We start from the raw sequence: 24,375 nt of genomic DNA, 5'->3' as shown, positions 1-24,375 counted from the left end.
CTTTATTGTAGTGAGCTTATTTTCTCTCAAAACCACAGTCCAGGTACACAAAACAGGAGTCAGGCAACAACTCAATTTTATGTATTTTATGTATTTCAGAAGCGAAACACATTTTCCTGGCTTTTGTTTTTCCCCAAAAGTTTCTTAGAAAACCTGAAGTCTAGCACACATCTGAAGTAACATCATAATGATGCTTTCAAAACACAAGCTAAATAATCACACTTTTGGTTTATTACAAATCAGTTTGAATCCTTAATAAGTGGTTAATGAATTCAACCTGGACACTCCATTTGCTACTAAACAGCAGCTTCTGTTGATATACTACTGAACTGTGCATATAGTGTGTCTACTTTATAGACACATCCTATTTTAACTCACTACGATGCCTTTTTTTTTTAATTAAAAATAATATAATTATCTTTCAGCCAGAAGTACTGGAAACTATTAAGTGCATAGGTACTAAAGCGAACGGAGAAGTTTAGTACTGTTCTAAGTTCAAAAGCCATTCATTCTCTTCAGATAGAGAAATCTTTCTGATTTTCATTTTATAGCACCAAAATTTGAGAAAGTGAAGTTTAAATTGTATTGCGAAAGAGCAATTAGTAAAAAATATATAATGTACAGGCATCTCCTCAAGTCTCTTATTGCCTGTTTTCTCCGTAAGTATAAATTTGCTCAGCTGTAAAGCTGTCAATTTGCAGTTAATCCAAAGCTGATCAAACATCCAGACAAGTATAAATACATAGTGCTGAGTCATGAGGTAATGATTTACAGAATTCTTTTTCCCATTTTTCCTGGTTATGTTGTCTTTATTGTGGATTCCTCCATTTCACTAGTGGCTTTAAATACTTAAAGATTGTCTTATTAACATTTAAGTAATAAGATATAGCATCACATAAGCTAAGTAATAACCATAGCATCAGTAATAAAAATAAATGCATACAAGAAGTGACTCACTAGCTTGTTGATGGTGCTCTTCTTCACTTTGGAATGGGCTGAATTCATAAGCAGATATTTTGCTTTTCAATAACAAAGTCAGAACATTGTCCAGCTTCTCTACAGAAGAAAATTTAAAAGCCTGTTTAAAAAAAAAAAAAAAATTAGAAAAAAAACATTAGGGCATTTGTTGCATATGTATTTTTAACTTTATCCTCAGAGTGGTGGTGAATCAAATCACTCAAACTGTATTACTACAAACTCACTCTTAGTAAGAGCAGCACAGTTTTTGAAAGCTACAGAAGAGATATTTTAATATAGAAGGATCATGATAACATGATCCAGTTGAAGAAAACCAGGTATTATAACTTAGGAAGTTCAGCCATGACTAAAAACTTCTGGATGAAGGGTAAGGGCAGGAAGATTTGTGTTTATCAACTCTCAATTTAGCTACAATGCAGTGTAATAACCAGGAACTGTTCTGACAGATGCAAGGTGCCAATAAATCCAAGGTCTTACTACAGCAGTAATTCAGGATGAGTTTAAAGACTACAGCAGCTCTCTGTTACCCAAAACCTTTACATTAAGTTCATGTATTTTGCTAGGTGGGAGACAGCTTCAATTCCATCATCAAAGGCATAACATTGCTGACAGATTAAGAAACTGATAGCAACCAGTTAGATTAGCTTCCTACTAAATACATAGTCTTTAGACAAGGGAAATCCTCACTGACTGCTATGAGATCTTTTTTTGATTGCCTCTTTCTGGACAGAAGGCCAAAATCTATTCCTAACAACTCTCAAGGTAACCATAATTGTTTCTTTGCTTGGTGTGACAAGAGAAGCATGACTACAAAGATTTGAACAGTAAGGATGTTTTACACCAAGTACTATGGCACTAGTCCAGTCTGTGCTGCACCAGAAGGAGCTCAGCCACAGCAGAGAAGTGCTCAGGACGAGTTGGTTTACTCTGTCAGCAGCCCTGTGTTAAAGTTTGCCTTCCCATAGCCGAACTGTTTCTGGTCAAGACAATTCTGGGCTCATTAACAGGGAATATCTACAGACACACTTAGCATATAAACTTAAAAAGAAACTGTGTGACTGACAAGCTGAGGAGAAAAGGACAGAGGGGTCTACTGATGAAACATGAAGTTTAATTCCTGGGGCTGTTAAAAGTGAGTAAGAAAATAAGTGTGATATGATCAGAAAATGTTGAGTACACAGGCATGATACAAATTTCATCTGAGTCCTACCCAGAATATAGAAGACAAGTTTGTGCAGGTAGGCAGCTACAAATAATAAAATATGATTGTTTATTTTTCCCACGATTAATACTGGCCCTTCCAATATTGATTATAATACATAAACCCCACTATATTTAGTAACTTGTGACCTATTTCTTTCCATAATTCACCCCTTCTGTACCGTCACATTACATTCTCTGTATTTGTTATTCAATAATTATGAATACATAACTTAGTCCACAATAACCAAAGCAATAAGCATTAAAAAAAAAAAAAAAAAAGACTCTGCCTAGAAAAAAAATCTTTAAGGCTTGTTCTAGAATAAAGAGGTAACTTGAGTACCAGACTTACAGTGTGAATTGAGAAAGGACATGCAAAACCTCCCAAGTATCCATCACCACCTCACCCTTAACATGAATAACCACATTCTGTTTAAAAATTATTAAGAGGAATAATATTAAAATTCAGTTAGGAAACCATACTATTCTCTCTTATTGCAAGAAGGTCGTCTTAGATATTGTATCATCACTGATACAACCTTAATAGAGTTCAGTCTAGAGTAGAACAAAAATAAATAACAACACAGGAACTAGCTCAGATGAGTGTATATGCAGATACTGTGCCATGAAGAGGGTCAAAACCACCAGTATTCACTGAAGTGACTGTATAGCAGAAATTCCACTATATAGAGAATGAACATATAGGTGGCCTTCTAGACAAACTAAACCTGAAGTAATATTTTTAATTTCCATTTAAAATGGCAGGGACACCCCTTACACATTTTGCTACCTATCTAGCCCTCTCTGTTCAAAAGAAAATGAACAAACAAACAAAAACCACCCCAACACAATCTGCCTTTTATCATCAGTCCTGAAATGCCCAGTAAGCAATTTCAGACAGAATTCATTTCAGGCTGTCTTGTATATCAAAGCCAAATAAACACCCCACAGTCTCTTTTCAGCAAGCAGTCAGGGTAATCTTGCCTACAAAGCTCCTCTGTTTTTTAATATGGATTGTGGCAGGAACCCTTCTTTCTACCCTTTATTCAGGCAGAAGTCTGGGGGAAGAGTACCTTAAGTGCCTATAGCTCTTACTTTGCACTCAGACAACAAAATTTACATGGGATAAAACAATGTTTCACAGTCAGAAAACAAGGTTTCACAATCTGAGATGGAGCAAGTTCTTGAAATGAGAAAAGCAAGCAACTTCAGGAACTTGCAGCAAAATTGTCAAGGCCATAAACAGTTGCATGGCTTAACCACGTCAAGCTAGCTCAGTTTTTACAGGCAGAAATTAGACTGTCTGATCTCCCAAAGGGAACAGATTAAATTAGAGCTAAATTTCTCATGCTTTTAACAGGCCTGCCTTCTGATGACCAGCCTATCCAGTTCTATCATTTCCAAGTCAGGCACAATACACTTCTTATATAGAGTTATCAGTGCAATTTGTTTCAAGTTTTCCACCTCAATTTTTCTCTCTTATTCCAGAGATTTAAAATCTGAAGGCTCAAGCAATGATTTAACAAGCTACCTTGTTAACTAAACCATAACGAGTAGCTTTGTTATGCTACACTACAACAAAGACACAGTAGGAAAATCTAGTTTAGTTATAAAAAAAAAATAATTCTATATTAATGTCTTTTATCTCACATACAGGAGGGCCTGTTTCAGTACTTATGTGAAGATAACAGCAGAAATAACAGTGAAACAGAACTAGCAATAGGACCACTCTGCACTATCCAGCTCCATACCACCATAAAGGTCACCTCCCTCAAGAAGGAATTCAGTTTAGAAACTTTTATTTTATTGCCCAGTCCTGCTCCAGAGCACTTACAGACTCTAAGTATGCTGCATTTACATATTTTAATGTACCCTACCATGCTGGTTTGGGCTGGGATAAAGTTCTTCATAGTAGCTAGTATGGGGCTATGTTTTGGATTTGTGCTGGAAACAGCGCTAATAACACAGGGATGTTTTCGTTACTGCTGAGCAGGGCTTACACAGAGCCAAGGCCTTTTCTGCTTCTCACCCCACCCCACCAGGGAGGAGGCTGGGGGGGCACAAGAAGTTGGGAGGGGACACAGCTGGGACAGCTGACCCCAACTGACCACAGGGATATCCCAGACCATATGACGTCATGCTTCAGCATATAAAGCTGGGAGAAGAAGAAGGAAGCAGGGGGGGACACACACGTTCGGAGCAATGGCGTTTGTCTTCCCAAGTAACCGTTCCGCGTGATGGAGCCCTGCTTTCCTGGAGATGGCTGAACATCTGCCTGCTAATTGGGAAGTGGTGAATGAATTCCTTGTTTTGCTTTGCTTGCATGAACGGCTTTTGCTTTGCCTATTAAACTGTCTTTATCTCAATGCATGAGTTTTCTCACTTTTACCCTTCTGATTCTCTCCCCCATCCCACTGGGGTGGAGCAAGCAAGCGGCTGTTGCGGGGCTTAGTTGCTGGCTGGGGTTAAACTACAACACCTACCCCGGTCTCTACAGGCCCATGAAATCTTCCCAAGAAATCCCAACAACGCTACATGCCTAAAGTTCATGCTGAAGCTTCACCAAAGCCAACAGAATTAAAAGTGTATTTAAAGTTAGGCACACTACAAGGGAACACTGAGTCAGTCAGGAATTCAAGAAAGCCCACACTTTATCTGAATAAAGATTTAAAACATGACAGAAAAGAAGTAAAAGCATTACTTTCTCGCTGTATTCTTGCAGGCAAGCTCTTCTTTCCAGGAGCCACTCAGAATCAAGCTAGTGAGTTCGTAGGCAATTCTTTCCATGCTGTCTGAAGCATAGCCAGCTGCTCTCTAGTCCACTCTTCCATCTTGGTCCTTCTGCAAGTGCTACTACCTGCCCCAGAGCTCATCACCACCAGCCTGTCCTTGCCCAGTACCACCTTCCCAGGTGTAGGCACTACCTCACTTCCCTCGCCCCCTTTTCAGAGCAACAGGACACAGCTGTGAACAACAGAGAAGCCCCACGTGTTGATCATCACACCTGGGCTTCCAAAAATATCCTTGAAAAAGGAGATGACCAAGCACGTTATTTTGCTACTTTTGTGAATGAGATGATCTACATTCTTTAATAACTGCTAACAAAGCCCTGAAAATGTGCGTCACTGAAACACAGCCAGTAAATTAACATATTTCTCACTGGCTTTAGCAGTACTAACAAGGTCACGTTTACATAAAGATGAACTTCTGCAGTAGTTCTTACGTATCAGACACTACTTCATATGCACTTCAATATCTAGGTTACTTCTGCCAGAGACAATGGGCTGGGCTTAAACATCACTTAGGTATTTCTGACAGTTTTAGCCAGTGATAGAATATGCAGAGATTTAATACTTAGAGGAAAAGAAACAAACATTTTAAGATAACAGCTGCTGACATGGTTTAGAAGATTGAAATATTAAGAACAGTTTCAAAGGAAGTATCTTTGGGATCAGGTAAAGGCGCATACATAATATCACCACATATGTCATATAGCTATTTCTTACAAGTTTTCATAGAAAAGGCTGCAGTTTATTTTCATTCTTCTTTTTCAATATACACTGTAACTGGAATCCTCTTTGATAACTATGATAAAAACATCATTTAAGATATCAAGTCTCTCAGAATAACAGGAGTATTATTCAACCAAAGTTTGTCATAAAGACTTCCTGAATCTCTCTAAGTATTCTAAGTGACTCAAACTAACATGAACCTATCAATTTCAGTAACAAGGATATGACCTTAGTTTCAATTTTTTTTTTGAAAAACTAAGAAATCTGTACCAGGAAACCCTAACAGTAAATAATTGAATCAATAGTTGCATTTGGTAGAAAGTCTGAGAGAAAAATCAATATAGCACGTAAATCCAGCAGAATGTTGAAATGAGAAGTTGATGAAAAGTAAAAAAAAATATGAAAAAGTTTAATTATGAATTACAAGAACCTTAAAATCAGTCTGTACACCAGGTTCCTGTAAGAACACAAACTCCCTTAGAGAGTTTCTTTAATGTAGAATTATATGAAAGTGAGACAACAAAAAAATTTATGGCCTTTAGCCAACGCCCATCCTCATATATTCTGAGAGCAAGTTCATTCAGCATTACGATTCAATTATTATGACCCCAACTCTTCCTACTTTACTATGAAATCACAGATTTTTTTCTTTCAAAACTTATGCAAGAAACTTATTTCATTTTTTACTGGTTATTTCCTTACATTTTAAATATTTATTTGGTTGTTTAAAATGTCTTGCTAATGTTGGTAAATGCTTTTTAAATTCAGGCAAATATGGAACATAGAAAATTACAATCTATCAGGTGTGGCAAATAATTTCATCCAAAAAAAATGATTTGTAAAAATCTTAGAATACATTTAATCTAAAATATGGCTAGTGTTAGTTTTAATTCCTCTCTAAAAAGAGGAATTCATAAGTGCAGGAGTACCATACTTTGTTGGTCTCCCACTAAGATACATGAACTAACCTGGGCATCAGTAAAAGGCATGGATAGCTGTAAGCCTATTTGTGGAGTTTTGTTTATCTGTTGGGCTTTACTGGGGGACAAAGTGGAGAAGGGGACAATAATCTTAAGGACTATAGCATCTTGAAGCAGCTAGAAAGGTTGGCAACTCAATATACAATACAATGAAAGCATTTTACCAAAGCATTGTGTCTTTGGCATGCATTACTGTAGCAATTTGCTTTCATCACAGAATTTTAATACAGAGATACTTCTCAGATTGCAAGCATTTGTGAAAATCTTGAACTTTTCTTTGAACCACAGAGTGATACTGCTTTGATCAATAATTACTGTAAGCTTTTCTATTTTATTTTAATTTTGTTTTCCATTGTGTTTGATTGTTTCTTTGCGTAGATAAACCACTGTTGCCCTGGGATACTTTTGCAAATAAGCTGATAGTCTCAAAGGTTTTAATTATCCTGGTTAAATAAAAGTTACTACTACTCCTGCTACTTGATGGGGATTCTAATTAGTATCAAGTTTGTTCTGTTTTTCCTTGTGTGGACATATTTTTAAAGATTAAGTTAAATCATGTTCTGTAAATTGCATCTTTATGATGTATCTTATTGCCATTAAATCAGGTTTACATGAGACCTTTAAGTATTTTAAAACTTTGTGGAAATAGTTTAGCTACCTAGCTAGTCAGTGTATCTCACTCCGTGGCCCAGCTGGTATCATTAAATATGATGACAGATCTTCCACCACATATGTACACTTACAAAAGAATTAATATACTTTCCCACAGAGCAGCTATGATATTGTGTGGACTCTAAAACCTACCAGATTATAAAAAATTTCTCTGCATTAATTTTTCAGTTGCCAAAACAATAAAATTAAGAGCAGGCAAACAGTGTCTCCTCATTTAAACGCTTGCTTATTATCCAGATGAGTAAAGGTGAGGAAATTGTTACACACACCTGGTAGTCATACACTCCAGCTGTATTTCCTGGTGTGCACTACTGTTCTGCACAAAATTATTTTTGCATTTGAATATAAATTGAATTGCATGTGTCTTAGTAAATATCAGTTACACTGGTTAAATGAAGGGTCAAACTCCTGAATAACACAAATAATTGTCCAGTGGAAATACCAGGTGTGTTGTAGATATCTAGGTTACCATGTTAATTATAATTATTTCAATAATTATGACACACTTCTTATGCATAAAGTTTTAAACCAAACCTGTTAGAAGCTTTGATGTCCTTCAAAATACAGGCTAAAGAACGATGGATACTGTAATGATTTTAAGAATGCACTTGTACTTAGAGTTGCACTATTTTTCTTGTGCAACAGCCTGTCTTCTTAGAACAGAAGTGACTTGTACTTGGAAGGAATCTATCCCCATCCTTAATAGAACACTAATAATGCAATACATCATTTTTTATTAATCCTTTCGTTATGAGTGTAATGCCTTAGGTTGTAGATAAGGTAGATTTGTCACAGGAAAATGAGACTGTCTGCACTGGAAACACAGACTATTATTTTTGTTCTGGCTTTGCAATTACAATATAGACATCATGACAAGTCTGCTTGGGCTACCCACCATTCAAAAAATGGTACTTGAGATTCCATCCTTTCTTAATAGATGCTTTCTTTTCTTATTATTTTGTATGTGCCATTGGCAAAGGACATGCTGCAGAGCCCTGCAGCCTGCTGTGCTGATTTAAAAACCAGCTCAAAACCTGAATTCTTCTAAATATATGCAAAGAATCTGCATGGCAACCAGCAAACCACATGAATGATAATTCAGCAGCTGTAAATGGACTCTATAGGAATAGCAACCCACTGTCTTCCATACAAGCTATGCCAGAAAAACCCTGTTTGCTGATGAACGAATAATAATCCTCCAAATACAATGTGATTTAAGATTACTTGCTTCTATTGGTTTTAGAACATACTAAAAAGAACACTTTAAATGGAGAGGGACATTGCCACTGTTTATTATTTTCATCCTCTGTAACACAGGATGTTGTTCATTGGGCATATACTGCACAAAGAATATTTATATCACTCTCTAAACAAAAACAAAAAAAAGAGAGACAATTTGTTTTCACTCGCCTGACTTGCTTACAACTCAACATCTCGAAGCCTGAGCCTATTATTGAGCCATTACTCATTAGTGTGTAATCAAAAGTTTGTGTATTATCTCTCAGCTCATATAGCCACTTACATTCTACTATTTTTTTATTAAAAATGCAGAAGTCAACTTACCTGACAAGTGAAAGCTATTGGGTCAGCCACTTTCTTAAAAATGTGCTCAATTTCCTCTAGTGCAGTATAGTACTCGATCTGCGCTGTAGTCTTAATGACTCCCCCACAGTAGACATTTACATATACAGGGCCAGCAGGAAAATCTTATAAAACACAAATCAGAACAGCAGCTGAAAATATTGTACAGTCCCAGACCAGAGGTCTTGGGGAATAAGTAAAAGAACAGGAAAGTATCACAGAAAATGCATAGAGTCAATGAACTGGATTTACATTTCACAGATGATTCTGTGTATTTCATCCAGGTCTTTCAGACTAACATTAAAAAGCTGACAAAAGAAAATACATATCTGTAAATCTGTATAAAACAAAGCTATTGTACTGCTTCATGTTAGAAAGGAGATGAAAACAGTATGCTTCAAATTTCCAACTTCCCTTTGATAGACTGATGACCTATAATCAGCTCCCTTATGCCTACAAATTAAGGAAAAGTTCATTTATTACAAATAGTGGAATTGCTATTCATCTTTTGAAACATTTTTCTTAATTGCAGGCAAGATTCTCAAAATTGGATTTGAACCAGGCTGCAGAAATTGCAGTATAATTACTTCCATTCCAGTTGTTTACCTAGTAAAAGCAAAGGAAAGAGGCATTTGTACAGTCTGTTACTTAAGTGTGACTTGCTCTGCGTATGCAGCATGAGCCCTCTTTATGAGCACATTTTATAATTCATTAGTATTCATTGTGGCAGGCATCCTGCTGTACCATACCAGCACTAGCACGGTATTCTTAAAATTCTAACTCTACCCACAAAAGAGTGATAAAAATGGGCAACCCTGAAAATGGAGAAGAGTAATAGGGCCAAAGAAACTAAATGAATACAACATCACCTTAAATCATTTAAATGGAAACTGGCCCAATGCTTTAAAAAAAAAAAAAAAAAATTTCTTATAAGGTCAGATCAGCTGGACCCTTATTAAAAAATGGTACTCCCAAACTTCCAATTTTTCCAGATTTTAAAACAGAAAAAAGCCTACAGAGAGAAGTGTTAAATACAAATGATATAAGAAACAAAATAAAACTTGGGTTGCAGCTCTGCCAAATTTTTCATAATGTTTCATTTACTGTTCATATTTTATTTCTTCATCGTCTATAGAAACCTTCCTGTGATCAACAATGTTCTTACAGAATAATTCTGGAAGAATTTTTTAAGATCTGTGATGGAGGATTTCAGCTTTCCTTCTCTGAAATCCAGTTAGAGATGAAAGTTTCCTGTTGGTGATGCACTTCCCAAACAGGTGTCTACAAACAACCTCTTCGTACCACCACAGTGATAAAGAACTCTCAGGCCGTATGTGGCCATCGTCTCACGACAGTGTTCAGGATGAAAAGCAGGCCACAAAATTACCCAAACATAGCTCCAAGAAGGCACTGTTGAATATTGTAGCCTATATACATATATTTCTTCCTATCTAATGTTGTATTGCAATGATTTTAGAATAAGATATTATGTAAGTTCCTTTGGGAATTCAAAGCATGCAGTGCAGTAGCAAGCTATGCTCTGAACACTTAGGTGAGAAATTTTTTAATTCTTAACTCACATCAAGTGAGTGGGGATAGATGTGGCCCTTGAATCTGCACAGATTTCCTAAAAGAAACTGTTGTTATATAGTTGAAACTGTTGGCAACTAGTTAAGGATGGAGCAGTTGTAAAAAACATCAGAAACCAGCAGAGCTGAGTGATACAGAGAAATGGCATGGACATGAACAAAGAAAAGAAATTATTTCCTGTGTGAGTAAGAATTATAGAGAGGAGTATAACCAAATTTACTGTGTTAAATATAAAATGAAACATTTTAGTAATAGAGGAATAAGAAATTAATATTAGCTTTGTGGTTTATGGCAGTGATTTTGAAGAATGTTAATCTGTGACTAATCAATGACATTTTAAGGCTGCCACCTGCCATTTAACCACACAAAAACAATCTAATAGAACCTAGTTTCCCATAAATCATAAGGCCTTGCTTCTCTCCATTATTAATGTTCTGTGTGCAAAACCCATGTATAGGAAACACCTACAATATAGTGGGAAGTGAAACTACTTATCAGAAAAAGTGAAGGGAGTCCAAAATTTTCCGTTTACTTAAAGGTAAAGAATGTTTTTCTTACCTAAGGCTTTCATATACTTGACCTTCTTATTCCAAGAGGCTGGCTGTGTCCTAATTCGTTGATTATCTGCTATGAATTCAATTTCTAAAGTTTCATCATCTATTTCATCTTTCAACAAAATGAATATTTCACCAGGGTTCTATAAAATTAAAATAAATTCCCATTAGTCCTTCAGAAAATTATACTGAGAGTGTAAAATGCAAATGAAAACATAAGTTGGAAAGAAAGTTCCTTTACCAACAGCTTGATACAAAAAAATCATAATACCAAGCCATGATGCTATCTCAGTGTTATCCTTTAGTATTTTACTGACATAAATGATACAATTAAGGTAGTATTTTAAATTCAGCTTACCTAACAATATTTTAAAACAGTATTTTAAATGCATATGTAGGTGAATTGTTACATTTTCTAAGACCATTTTACTTTATAGTCTAGAAGAATGACATTCAGCCTAATAAGAAGAACCTAAAATACTTTAGACTCACTTAAACTCTTACAGTGAACTGGCAATAAAGTAAGACAGAAGCCGCAGGTAATGTGAGACAATACCCCTCTACTGCCTCCTGAACCAGAGGGAATGTTACTGGCTTAGAACTGTACTGATCTCAACAATGAAATAATGTAAGTCATCTTTGAAAGACAGATAGCAAGCAAAATACTTGATATTCCATGTACACCGCAGCCTCCATATCTGACCGTGGCCACTCACTTATAGAAAGGAATGCAGTGCCAGAGATTGCACTTCCTCTGTTTACATTTTCACATATTTTCTCACAGCAACTCTGATTAAAAACACACACATATGAACATTTGTGTCCATCGGATATGCATGCAGATATGCATGTACAAATATTTGTGATTTAACTTAAAATCAGACAAGGTATACGCTCACACAAGCGCTTGTTGTGTAACTCGTGGTATGGGCACAAATGCATGTACCCATATACCCATCATGGATTCTTGCCAAGAGACACTCTGTATCTCTCAAGAAGTGCCTGACTACATGCTCCCTCTAAACTACAAGGCCCACATGACAGTAATATCTCTACCCAAGCTGCCAAATAATTCTAAGAGAGAAAATCCCTCAGAGGCTGTCTCAAAACTATTTTATTTGCAAATCTTTTGGCTGCAGTGTGGATGTGACACAAAGGCAAAATAAATCTCACTGGAGTCTTAGTGCACTCTCATTTTGGCCCCCTATCTGCTATTTGTTCTCAAAACTGTTGTATGAATGAGGTAGGAAGAGGACAAGAACACTGACTGTTATCCCAAAGATTTTAGCATCGAAAAACCTTACCTCGCATGGTATTCTTCCTGGAAGCACCAATATCGACTGCTCGTTAGTTTCTAATGTTTCACAAAGTACCTCTGTTTTAAAACTGAGGTCCATTTTTTCTGATGCTCCCCTGACATCTGACAAGTTAACATCAGAGCTAGTCTGGTGATCTGAAATAAATAATGTGGACATGGTTAATAATCCCAGATCAACAAAACATGGTAATGATGTGGTTTCCAACATATTACTCATACGGCATTTGGAGTCATGTTAAGGGTGCCGCATGAAAGTCTGGCAAAATTCCTTTTCATGTCAATGTGGTGAGGTTTCCCCCTTTGATAAAGAGCTTGCCTCTGAAGTTCTGATCCTGCAGCCTTTATTTACATGAACAGGCTTTTCTTCTATGCTTCATCTTACTAAAGTCAAAAGGGACATGGCATTTAGACCAAAATGGTTGTGACAAATGAGGTCACAGAGAACAGCCAGTTTTGTAGTCTCAGAAGAACAAACTCATACACCAGGATAAACTGGGATTTTTACCACTCTTTCTTCCCCTATATGTAAACAAGGACATGCTACACATTTACAACATCAGCCTACCTGTCTATAGGAAGGATTTATGTGAGTGCAGATACCTGTGACCAGGTAACCATGACAGTAGACACAGATTTCCTTGACACAGACTCCATGGTCTTTGCCTTCCTTCATGGACAAAATGATGGACTGAAGGCATACATTTTTTGTGTAGGATATTCTGGGTTTGGAAATGCTATGCCAGTCATACAGATAGCATGCAACCAGTTTCTTTTCGGTTTTGCTGTACCGGTAAAGGCCCAAGAGCAATAGTGACTCTTTCACCAAATCACAGAATTTTAATGAGGAAATATAAAAGAACTGACAACTGCATCTGCAGAGCTCTGACTAAGCCTGTGTTTTAGAAAAGCTATTCTTCACACCTGCTACTTCTCAGCTGTATCATTACTACTCCTTTCCAGACACTCTATTACCCTGTACAAAATGCTCTTGCCACCCATCTCAAAGGACTGCAGCAGCTCTTCATCACGCAGGATTACCCAGCATATTGCAGTCACCTAGTTAGATTAATGATATCATTCCAAGCAGCTCAGAGTTAAAAAATCTTGACTGGCTGGTGAGAAAATATCCTGAGAGACATCAACAGTATCTTGTATTACTGTAAATTATGGAACACTCACAGTCAATTACATTCAAGGACACAAATAACTTCTCAGGCACATCTTTTCCTCTTAAATGGATGTAGAATATTAACATAAATTAGTGATGGGCAGAATACAGAACACTAGCAATTTGGCTTTGCTCAAACAAGTACCACAGCCATTTTGAGTTTTTTCCAGAAGTGCCAAAGTGACTGAGGTACACAAACCACACAGTGCTCCTAAGTGGCACAGATCTCTTTCCATTCAGCATCAGTGTTGGTAATTCACAATTAAGTTTTCTCACTTCTTGTTTGCCTTTATTTTCCACATATGTACCAGTTTGTTTGATACAGAATGTTCCCTTTCCTTACCAACCTTGCTTTGCTTAAGAAAACATAGATTTAATAAACTTCTTCTATAATAAATGTGCCTGCCAAGTGAAGTTATGCCTGGGAATGTATTGCAGAAACATGGGTATGTTATGTCTGATGTAGAATTTTTTTTTTTTTCCAGAGATGTGCTTCGATTGTTAGAGAGATCTCAGAAAAAGACAGAAATAAAAGGCAGGTTCAATGTGCATCACCAACTAGTAAAATCTTCCCAGCCTACTCCTGCTTATATTCTCATGCTTTTAAGGCAAAGTAATTCTGAATTTAAGCTGTGAATTTAGTGTAGATTGGTAAAATTACACTGAACCTATGTGTAGACATACTTTGCTGAATTGAAGTAATTTTAATTCCATTTGCTTTAATTTATTTTGAAAGTTAAATAGGCTACACTGGACAAAGGCTATTTTGATTCTGAATGAGAATCCACCCACAGTTTAATGCAGTTTAACTATTCCAGCTCAAAAAGTAAGTACATTAATTTCTCTGATTATCACTCTGAAGACTAGACTTTATTTAGCTCCACCCTTCAGAAAAAGGAAGGCCTGAACCCTTGCTGAGGAAAACAGTTAGGATACTGTATGCCCACAGCACGTACTTGGGGAATGTTCATATTTTAAGTCACTCATAAATCTTAAGTGCATAGAATTTACTTCAGAAGACAACTTATATGAGTTGCTTGCTGCTTCTGAAATTTTTTCTGCCACTTTAGGCAAGAAAGACTTGCAAAGACAAGAAACGTTCCATTATCAGATGACAAAATGAAAGGACTGAATAACAAATCTGGTAAGCACTGGATTCTCAGATCTCAGCTTTCTGTCAGTGATCGTTCTTCAAGGATCATGTGGATGCATTCTAATCTAAGTGAAGTTCATGACAGCTTTATTTCTACAGTCTGCACTCTACTTATTGAAGATGACAGTAGTTACTTCCACCTTTTAACGTCCACAATAACTCACCTACTGAGAAGGTAAATGCTAGTGCTGACAAGTTGGTTTAAATTAGGATAATGTTTCCTCCCACATTAACTGCATTTTAATATTTTTATTATGCCTAGTGACATATAGCTACAATATCAGGACTTCAACCCAGTCAGTATTGGGATTGCACAGCCCTAGAGTTTAGACAAATTATTAAGAAATGTGGCTTTTACATCAAAGACTTGGATATTTAAGAGAATGAGGTTTTTACAAATATGTTAACAGTAAAAAGAATCCCAAGGAGAATATCTATCCTTCAATGGATACAGAAGGGAACGTAGCAACCAGTGATGAGGAAAAGGCTGAGGTACTTAATGCCTTCTTTGCCTCAGTCTTTAATAGTGAGTCCAGTCATCCTCAGTGTACTCCACCCCTTGAGCTGGAAGGTAAGGATGAAGAGCAGAACATACCCCCCTTAATCCAGGAGGAATTAGTTAGGGACCTGCTATGCCATCTGGACACTCACAAATCTATGGGATCTGATGGGATCCATCCAAGAGTACTTAGGGAACTGGCAGAGGTCCTTGCCAAGCCACTCTTTATCATCTATCAGTGATCCTGGTCAACAGGGGAGGTCCCAGAGGACTGGAGGCTTGCCAATGCGACTCCCATTTATAAGAAGGGTCGGAGGGAGGATCCGGGGAACTACAGGCCTGTCAGCTTGACCTTGGTACCGGGGAAGATTATGGAACGGTTTGTCTTGAGAGCACTCACGTGGCAAGTCCAGGATAAGAAGGGGATCAGGCCCAGTCAGCACGGGTTTACGAAAGGCAGGTCCTGCTTGACCAACCTGATCTCCTTCTATGACCAGGTGACCCGCCTAGTGGATGAGGGAAAGGCTGTGGATGTTATCTACCTGGACTTCAGCAAGGCCTTTGACACTGTCTCTCATGGCATACTCCTTGAGAAACTGGCATCTCATGGCTTGGACAAGTGTACTCTTGTCTGGGTGAAAAACTGGCTGGATGGCCGAGCCCAGAGGGTTGTGGTGAATCGGGTGAAATCCAGTTGGTGGCAGGTCACAAGTGGTGTTCCCCAGGGCTTGGTGTTGGGCCCTGTTCTGTTTAATATCTTTATTGATGATTTGGATGGGGGGATTGAGTGCACCCTCAGCAAGTTTGCAGATGACACCAAGTTGGGAGGCAGGGTCGATCTGCTTGAGGGTAGGGAGGCTCTACAAAGAGATCTGGACAGGCTGGATCGATGGGCTGAGGCCAATCGTATGAAGTTCAACAAGGCCAAGTGCTGGGTCCTGCACTTCAGTCACAGCAACCCCATGCAGCGCTACAGGCTTGGGGAAGAGTGGCTGGAGAGCTGTCCAGCAGAAAAAGACCTGGGGGTGCTGGTTGACAGCCAGCTGAATATGAGCCAGCAGTGTGCCCAGGTGGCCAAGAAGGCCAACGGCATTCTGGCCTGTATCAGAAATAGTGTGGCCAGCAGGAGCAGGGAGGTGATTGTTCCCCTGTACTTGGCACTGGTGAGGCCGCACCTCGAGTGCTGTGTTCAGTTTTGGGCCCCTCACTACAGGAAAGACATTGAGGTGCTGGAGCGTGTCCAGAGAAGGGCAACAAAGCTGGTGAGGGGCCTGGAGCACAAGTCTTATGAGGAGTGGCTGAGGGAACTGGGGCTGTTTAGTCTAGAAAAGAGGAGGCTGAGGGGAGACCTTACCGCTCTCTACAACTACCTGAAAGGGGGTTGTAGTGAGGTGGGTGTTGGTCTCTTCTATCAGGTGGCTGAAGATAGGACAAGAGGAAATGGCCTCAAGTTGAGGCAAGGGAGATTTAGGTTAGATATTAGGAAAATTTTTTTTACTGAGAGGGTTGTCAGACATTGGAACAGGCTGCCCAGGGAAGTGATTGAGTCACCATCCCTGGAGGTATTCAAAAAGCGAGTAGACGGGGTACTTCAGGACATGGTTTAGTGGGCATGGTTGATGGTTGGACTCGATGATCTTGAAGGTCTTCTCCAACCTAAATGATTCTATGATTCTATGATTCCCCTGCTGACTGTAAAAGTGGTTAGCAATTTATTACCTAAAAACCATTAAGACCTCTTTCACTAAACATCAGGTCTACCTGACAATCAATGAAAGCCATGTACAGCAGGCCAAGAATAACAGGGATCTATATTATCACTACTATATATTTAATAACCAAGCTCCAAAGTCATCATCTCCAGCACTCAGATTCCTGCCAGCAGTTGCACACTATCTGTCCTAAAATGTGGAACATGAAACAACCACGTGAAGTGTTATTTTAAATGCTGTTCAGCAATACACCAGAGATTAAGCAAGCCTTGGCTTGGTGGCATTAACTAAAACAATGTAGCTCATAAGGGTTTAATACTATAGTAATGAGATTCTAGTAACACCAATGGAGCAATGTATAGACAATGTTTGTCTAATGTGGGGAGAAGGTGTTGCCTGACACACAGGTCTTTTGAACATTTACATTTTGGACATCTTCACTGTGAATCCGCTTTACAGTCTTGCTCTTAACCTGAAAGCAAGGGCTAGGGAGCTCCACTAATTGCTAAGGCTTTCAGAAAAATCATCATTTAACAAGAATTTACAACTGTAGGTGAAGATTAGCTTAAAAGGAACATAAAAGGAACATCATTATAATGCTGGAATATCTAAGAGAGAGGACTTATTAAAGGGTATTTGTTGCTTGGAGAATGTGTTCTTTTAACATTTTATATAATGGTGACCTATTTGTGTGGTTCTTAAAATGTAGCAGTAATGATTAAAATAATGGATGAATAAAACCGGACCCTTTCTTGTAGGATCGAAGTATAAGAAATTATTAACTATAGCTAATGATGCTTAGACAGCACTATGAGCTAGAAGCTAAAAAGAAAGGAAAATCTATGATAATCTTCCCTTGGGTATTCAGGGCAGTCCTACTGGGAATTATCATCTATTATAGAAGGTAATGCTCCATTTCCATCAGGTTACTTTTGTTGGCTTACTTTTGACAAATATCTACTGCTGATGGTCACATTGAAAGGACTGATCTTAAATTAAAGTTCATATTTAAATAATAAAATATTGCACACACTTACTGTAACAGTTATTCACTTCATTGGGCACAGTGCTGATGTTTTCAATTTTACTTCAATGTTCTCTCTTAATTCATGTAACTTCAATACATCAATTTGGTATATTTTACACAAAACCTTTTGGAATGCATTATTGCTTTCAATTTAACATTTTTAACTGAATTCATGAAATGACTTTGAAATTGCATTCCTTAGCATAAACTGAGAAATTTTAATGAAGCCTCTCTAGTCTCTTGTGGATTCAACAATCAATGCCTCACCATGGCTTCTGAACAACTTTCATGCCACATCCAACCCCCCACCCAAATTCTAACTTTTCGAATACACTCTTTAGCTATGCCTATTGCTCTCTACATGAGGATTATAAATTGTCTCTGTCTTTGATTACTTGGTACTTGCTACATGTTTTGAGACAACAATGTATGTGACAGATTTGGGGTATTAAAAATAGCAGAAAACAAACTCATGAAAGATTTATGTGTTTTCTAAGGCTACCCATGGAACGAATCTCACAGCCAAAATTCAGTTGCTTTTACAAAAGCAAAATGCCTGCTAGCTTTACAAATTTCAGTTCTTCCTCAAGTCTTGCTAAAGCAATGCTTGCTGAAGAACTGAAACTGCATCACAAAAAAGGTCCTCATTTATCCCTAGATCAAACAACATATAAGAGGATGAGAAATATTGGCAAATCAGGTTAGGGAGATGACAAGGAATGGAAAGGTAATTAAGCACATGTGGCCAACTTGCCATGTGAAAGAAAAGACAGGGTGTTCCAATGTCAAAGATTAAAACAAAGAGGATTACAGGGAAGAGCACTTACACTAAATTCAGCAGATCATTTAAGTGCAGGAGCATGTAATATGGTAGGACCACTCCCCAGCACGATGTGAGGTAAAGGCAGAGGTGGTCCTACTGGGCTCTGTGAAGTACAATTCAAAAGGTGCTTGTGTGTAAGTGACTTTCTTGCAATTCAAAAGCTTAAAGTGAAAAAAGTGTGAGTGCTCTGCAGAAATGTGGATGAAAGTAGAGCCACACAGAAAAAAACGAAGTAACCTTCTGTAATGTGGAAAAATCAAGAAAAAAAGACTTAGGCACATAATATTCTTCCTGCAATCCACCATAAGTTTATCATAGGCATTTATGAAAGTTAATCCTCTTAAAGTATGGGTATTTGTAAATGCTGTATGAACTCATCAGAGAGTGCAGCAGAGTGGGATGGAAAGGCAGCCTCTAACTGCATAAATTGCTTTATAAATGACCCAAGAAAGGCTATGGGAAACATGGAGACAGAAAATATCCACCACATTGGGCTTCATTCAATGAGCCTGTTTTCCTCAGCATGAACACAGGATTTATTCATTTTTACCATAAGCCCTTTCTAAGATATGATTTCAAAGCAAATCCCCTTTTCTGCTCTGCTGAAAAGTTTTCTCTTACTGATGGTGAGAGAGGGCTTAGGAATGGAAAGGTTTCTAAAAATCACAGAAAATTATTAAACACATACTCAAACATATAAACATCTAACTCAAATCTTAATTTCTTTCATTTATTCTCTACCATCTATAAATTCCAGACCAAGGTAAACATATTCATTATTGAACAAGCTTTAAATAATGTTTCTCTCTATGCTGAATCATCTACCTTTTGCAAATACATTGACAGTTATCTTTGTTTTTCTCAAAAGCATTCTCAGTCCCAGTTTCTCCTGCACGGTTGAGTAGTTCTGTCAAAAACAGTAGCTTTCTGCGAGTTGGCCTATTTTGCCCGTGTCTCCAAAATGTTTCTATTACTTTATTTATGGTGAACAATTTTTCTCGCAAATGAGCATCAAATTGACAGTTCCTTTAAAAGCTATGAAGAACAGTTTTTCCTTTTCGGAATATTTGGAGTTGGTGATTATGTCATCTTAGCAACTGATGGTGCTGCAATTTTCATTCACGTCTATTTCACTCCCATAACAGAGCAATCCCTGGACACCCCCCTCCATCTATTGTTTTATGCATTACTATATACCTGTAGGCAAAGATTGTTTGTGAAGATGCATATCCCCCTGTTCTTGTATTACCGGGTATGTTTTTGTACACAACAATTTACCACTCTGATATAATTGTAGCCTAATAGAGTCATCATAAAAGCATCTAAAACACAATATAAAAATCTTATTATGTGTAGCCATATCGGATCTGATAGCAAAACCAAAAAATCCTGCCTTCAAATAACTCCAGAACAGCAAAACCAATTTACCATGAATTTATCAATAATCTTTAAGAAATAATATGCATGAAACTGTAGGCGTTTCTTTACACACACACATATATATATATATATACACTTCCATATGATTTTAACTGTGTATACAGAAGCAATCTAAGGCTATGACAACTAACTAGTTCCTAACTGGTCTGTGGCTTGGAAGAAAGATTTGACTTAAACTCAGAAATCAGTGCTTTGGTTAGGATGCATATATTTAGAGGCGTTTTGGGAATAAGTTTATCTTTAAATATCAATTCATGTTATTATTTTTACTGCAATCAATTCTATGATTTTCAGCTGCAGCAGCAGCACTAATAATATGACCACTCTGCTGAGCTTTAGACACATAGAATCTAAAGAGACTGTCCCAGAGAGTTTCTAAACTATTAGGCACACTGATTAGTTTGGAAATAATAACTACTGCCTGAGGTCATTTAGATGCTGAGCAGAACTGTTGATGGAACCCAAGCCTGTTATTTCCAGTTTCTACATTCTGGATACTTTCATCCTGCTGTTGCTTGTGCTGGTTTTGGCTGGGGTAGAGTTAATTTTCTTCATAGTAGCTAGTATGGGGCTATGCTTTGGATTTGTGCTGGAAAAAGTGTTGATAACACAGGGATGCTTTCGTTACTGCTGAGCAGGGCTTACGCACAGCCAAGGCCTTTTCTGCCTCTCACCCCACCCCACCAGGGAGGAGGCTGGGGGGGCACAAGAAGTTGGGAGGGGACACAGCTGGGACAGCTGACCCCAACTGACCACAGGGATATCCCAGACCATATGACGTCATGCTTCAGCATATAAAGCTGGGAGAAGAAGAAGGAAGCAGGGGGGGACACACACGTTCGGAGCAATGGCGTTTGTCTTCCCAAGTAACCGTTCCGCGTGATGGAGCCCTGCTTTCCTGGAGATGGCTGAACATCTGCCTGCTAATTGGGAAGTGGTGAATGAATTCCTTGTTTTGCTTTGCTTGCGTGCGCGGCTTTTACTTTACCTATTAAACTGTCTTTATCTCAATGCATGAGTTTTCTCACTTTTACCCTTCTGATTCTCTCCCCCATCCCACTGTGAGGGAGGTGAGTGAGCAGCTGCAGGGTGCTTAGTTGCTGGCTAGGGTTAAACCACGACACTTCTCCAGGGAGAAGCAAACTGAAGTCTGGCCCTCTGTGTGCACCAGCAGTTCTGTTATTAAAGCCTAATGTTTTATTAAAGAGTCCATCTATCCACTTCAGTGTTACTGGAGTTCTACCACAGTAAGAACACTTAGGCATTTTTGTTCCATTTCTCTGTGGTACCAGCACACACATATCTCAGCTCTGTTTCAGTGAAGGATTATACAGCACTAAATATTGCCCAAAATCTGAGATGTGCTGTTACAACAACAGAGACAGGTTAACCTCCTGCTACGGACTCAAATTACCACTGAAGATGAAAGGACTGATAGCAGAGGCATCCAAGGTTGTGAGCAGACCTCCAAAATTTGTTTGCCTGATAAAATGGTCCTGCAACTTCCTTATTATTCCAAAGGGGTTAGCTGCAGCTGCCTAGTGGCTCTATTATCTCTAAACTACATTTCGAGCCTCTTATAACTGGCCTGGCACAAACTGCACACTATGCTTGGACACAGAAGTGGCACGTGGCTACATTTTGAATTACTAGATATAAAAGAATACAGCTAGAGAGGAGCATTTTAGAATCAAGTCATACTTCAGGGAAGCACACCTGGCAGGCAGGCCAAAAGCTCAGATTTCAGGCTGAATATGGGTTTAAGTTTCTACAGATATCACCCGCAAGGAACTATTAGTGAGTAGCCAAACTTTCCCCTCTTGGCCATGTTTGAAGCTATTCTCTTGAAGAATATTCTTTACAGTCATCAAAGTTCAAAAAATGACATGGCTGGAAGGTCATGAAGTTTAACATAACTGAAAAATCCTTTAACAACTGCATTGGGAGAGGCTGGGGGCGAGAGACACTGGTAGCTGGCATTCTCAGCCTTCACCCTACTCAAAGTACAGGATACATATCATTAATAGTATCCAAACGTTTACTGACACAATACAATATACTCCACGTTATAGCATCCCTTAAATCAATCTGGTAACAGAAGCTAGCTTGGACTGCAGTAGTTCATTTACCAAATAGCGTATCTTAGTTTGAGTATGACAGCAGAGCTCCAATACTTGCACAGGGCTCTTATCAATGCCTGGATGAAATTTATGATGCTGTTCTTGATCTGTGCAGGTCTAAATTACATGGGACTTGTCTATCTAAGAGACCACATGTCTCCCTGTGCCATGCTGCCACAGCTGCTGTCAGCAGAAAGACTCACGCCAGACACATTTGGTATTAAAGAAGGAAAAAAAATAAGTGAATTGTCAGCAAGACTGACTCACTAGGGGACAGGCTGCTTTGCAATTTATTCCCACCTTTGGTTTGAAATAGCTAAAATCTATTGACCCTTAAAGCAGGCTAAAAGGTACGCTGCTTTCTCAGGAACACAATCAAGAGTGATATTTTTAGACACATCTGAAAATCATGCTTGCTCTCTAACTCCTGATTATTTTCCTTTTGTTAGGATTATGAATAGGAAAGTAATCTAAGGTCTTTCTCTTTTAAGACACTGTCCTTGAATCCAACACTTAGACACCAGAATAGGCACATTTTACTACAACGGGATTTCAGATAGAATTGTAGGAAAGAATAGCATAGCAGAGGTACTCTGATAGCTCTTCTGTATCTGCAGAAGGGATGCCATCTATTTTGTTGCACAGTACTGGCCTTTCTCCAGTTTAGTTTTGTAAAGGATACAGGTAACGCAGTATGCACATATATGTTAGTTTGATGAGACCTCTGAGCAGGACCAAAAGATGTCTGCTGTTAACAGACATCTGTCTAGGTGGACATCTATTACACTTTAAAATAATCTTTTTGTGTTCCATTTGCCCATCCCTAATTGGTTCAGTCAATTAGTGCTAGGATACAAGCCTTAATGGCAACTGTTAAAAAAGACAAAGCTGTTTCAAAGAAGGGGAACAGCCTTTTTTTGAAGCTGAGTATCACCTAATGGGTATCTAAATCTGAGGTAGCTTTATTTTGCAGGTAAAATAATGAATGCCAATTCCACAATAACGCATTCACATTTTATCTGTGTGGTTACAAGGCTGTATACCCAGATCCTAGTAAGATTGCTTCGCTTTTCTAAACTTAGTACAAATTATAAATAATGATTCTTTGGGGATCAGAAAATTTTCTGAGGAACCACACGGGAATTTCTCAAAATACAGTTTTCTAGTAGTAAAACTAAGTCTACTTTTCTTATATAGAAACCAGAAATAAAATAAACACATAACAATATTTGTAAGTGGCTAAAGAGCTGAGTTGTTCCGTTATCACCTACAGGAATGAATCCTCATACATTCATATCATGGTGATTAGTATTCCATAACTGGATCTTTTCCATCACTCACTAGCAAATCAATTGTTTTCACATCTGCTTGTAGCTCATATTTCCCCAAAGGATCTCAGTGATCATATTGTTTTTCCATTTTCCAATGTACTGTTTGACCTTTTCCCTCAAGGCCTTGCACAATTCACTTTAGTCAATCACTTCTTATTGATTGTTAGCACTTGCTCATTCCTTACCTATCTTTGCTTTATTGGATATAGTTTGTTTTGTTTGTTGGTTTTTTTTTTAATACCTCCTGTCATCCGCTCACTGCTCTGTCCACCATTGTTGCTTTAGATTTCTCATTTAGCTTTATACTTCTGATCTGTTCAACTTTCATTCCAGTTCAAGTCTAAATTCCATCTTCTCTCAGCTTATCCTTTCTTTTGTACAGTATCTGCATACTCAAAACAAACTTCAGCTTTCAGCATACCAGTCTCCACTTAAGACCTTACATAAAGTGCTGTTCTTTTCTGAATTTACAGGGTTCTAGCAAAAATCCTTTCTTGGTTTATAATCCCTCCTGACACTTCTGTTTTGTGTCATACATAAAATTTAGCACTGCATACACTTCCTTCTTATTAGGAAGAAGCGAAGAGAAAGAGAGTCCCTGGAAACATTTTTTCACAATTCATCCAAAGTCAAATTCTGTCTGGTTACCCGAAGATTCACCTACTTTCTGCAAGGCGCAAACACAGGCTTATTTGCAGCTGCTGTCTTATCTTTCTT

General features: G+C 38.1%; 1 protein-coding gene across 1 annotated transcript in view; it reads right to left on the bottom strand.

The window, feature by feature from the left end:
* The window catches only part of BANK1 (B cell scaffold protein with ankyrin repeats 1), a 163,216-nt gene that overhangs the window by 99,790 nt on the left and 39,051 nt on the right, over window positions 1-24,375 (bottom strand). The window contains exons 4-7 of the mRNA XM_075031868.1: window positions 12,372-12,520; window positions 11,072-11,210; window positions 8,906-9,048; window positions 958-1,078 (exon numbers count right to left, since the gene is read on the bottom strand). Coding sequence (XP_074887969.1) covers window positions 958-1,078; window positions 8,906-9,048; window positions 11,072-11,210; window positions 12,372-12,520 — 552 coding nt within the window. The remainder of the gene's footprint in view (window positions 1-957; window positions 1,079-8,905; window positions 9,049-11,071; window positions 11,211-12,371; window positions 12,521-24,375) is intronic.

The sequence above is a fragment of the Buteo buteo genome, chromosome 1, assembly GCF_964188355.1.
Source record: "Buteo buteo chromosome 1, bButBut1.hap1.1, whole genome shotgun sequence".
In the NCBI taxonomy this organism is placed as follows: Eukaryota; Metazoa; Chordata; class Aves; order Accipitriformes; family Accipitridae; genus Buteo; species Buteo buteo.
The sequence above is the reverse complement of the archived record's forward strand: the minus strand, read 5'-3'. Positions and strand labels throughout refer to the sequence as shown.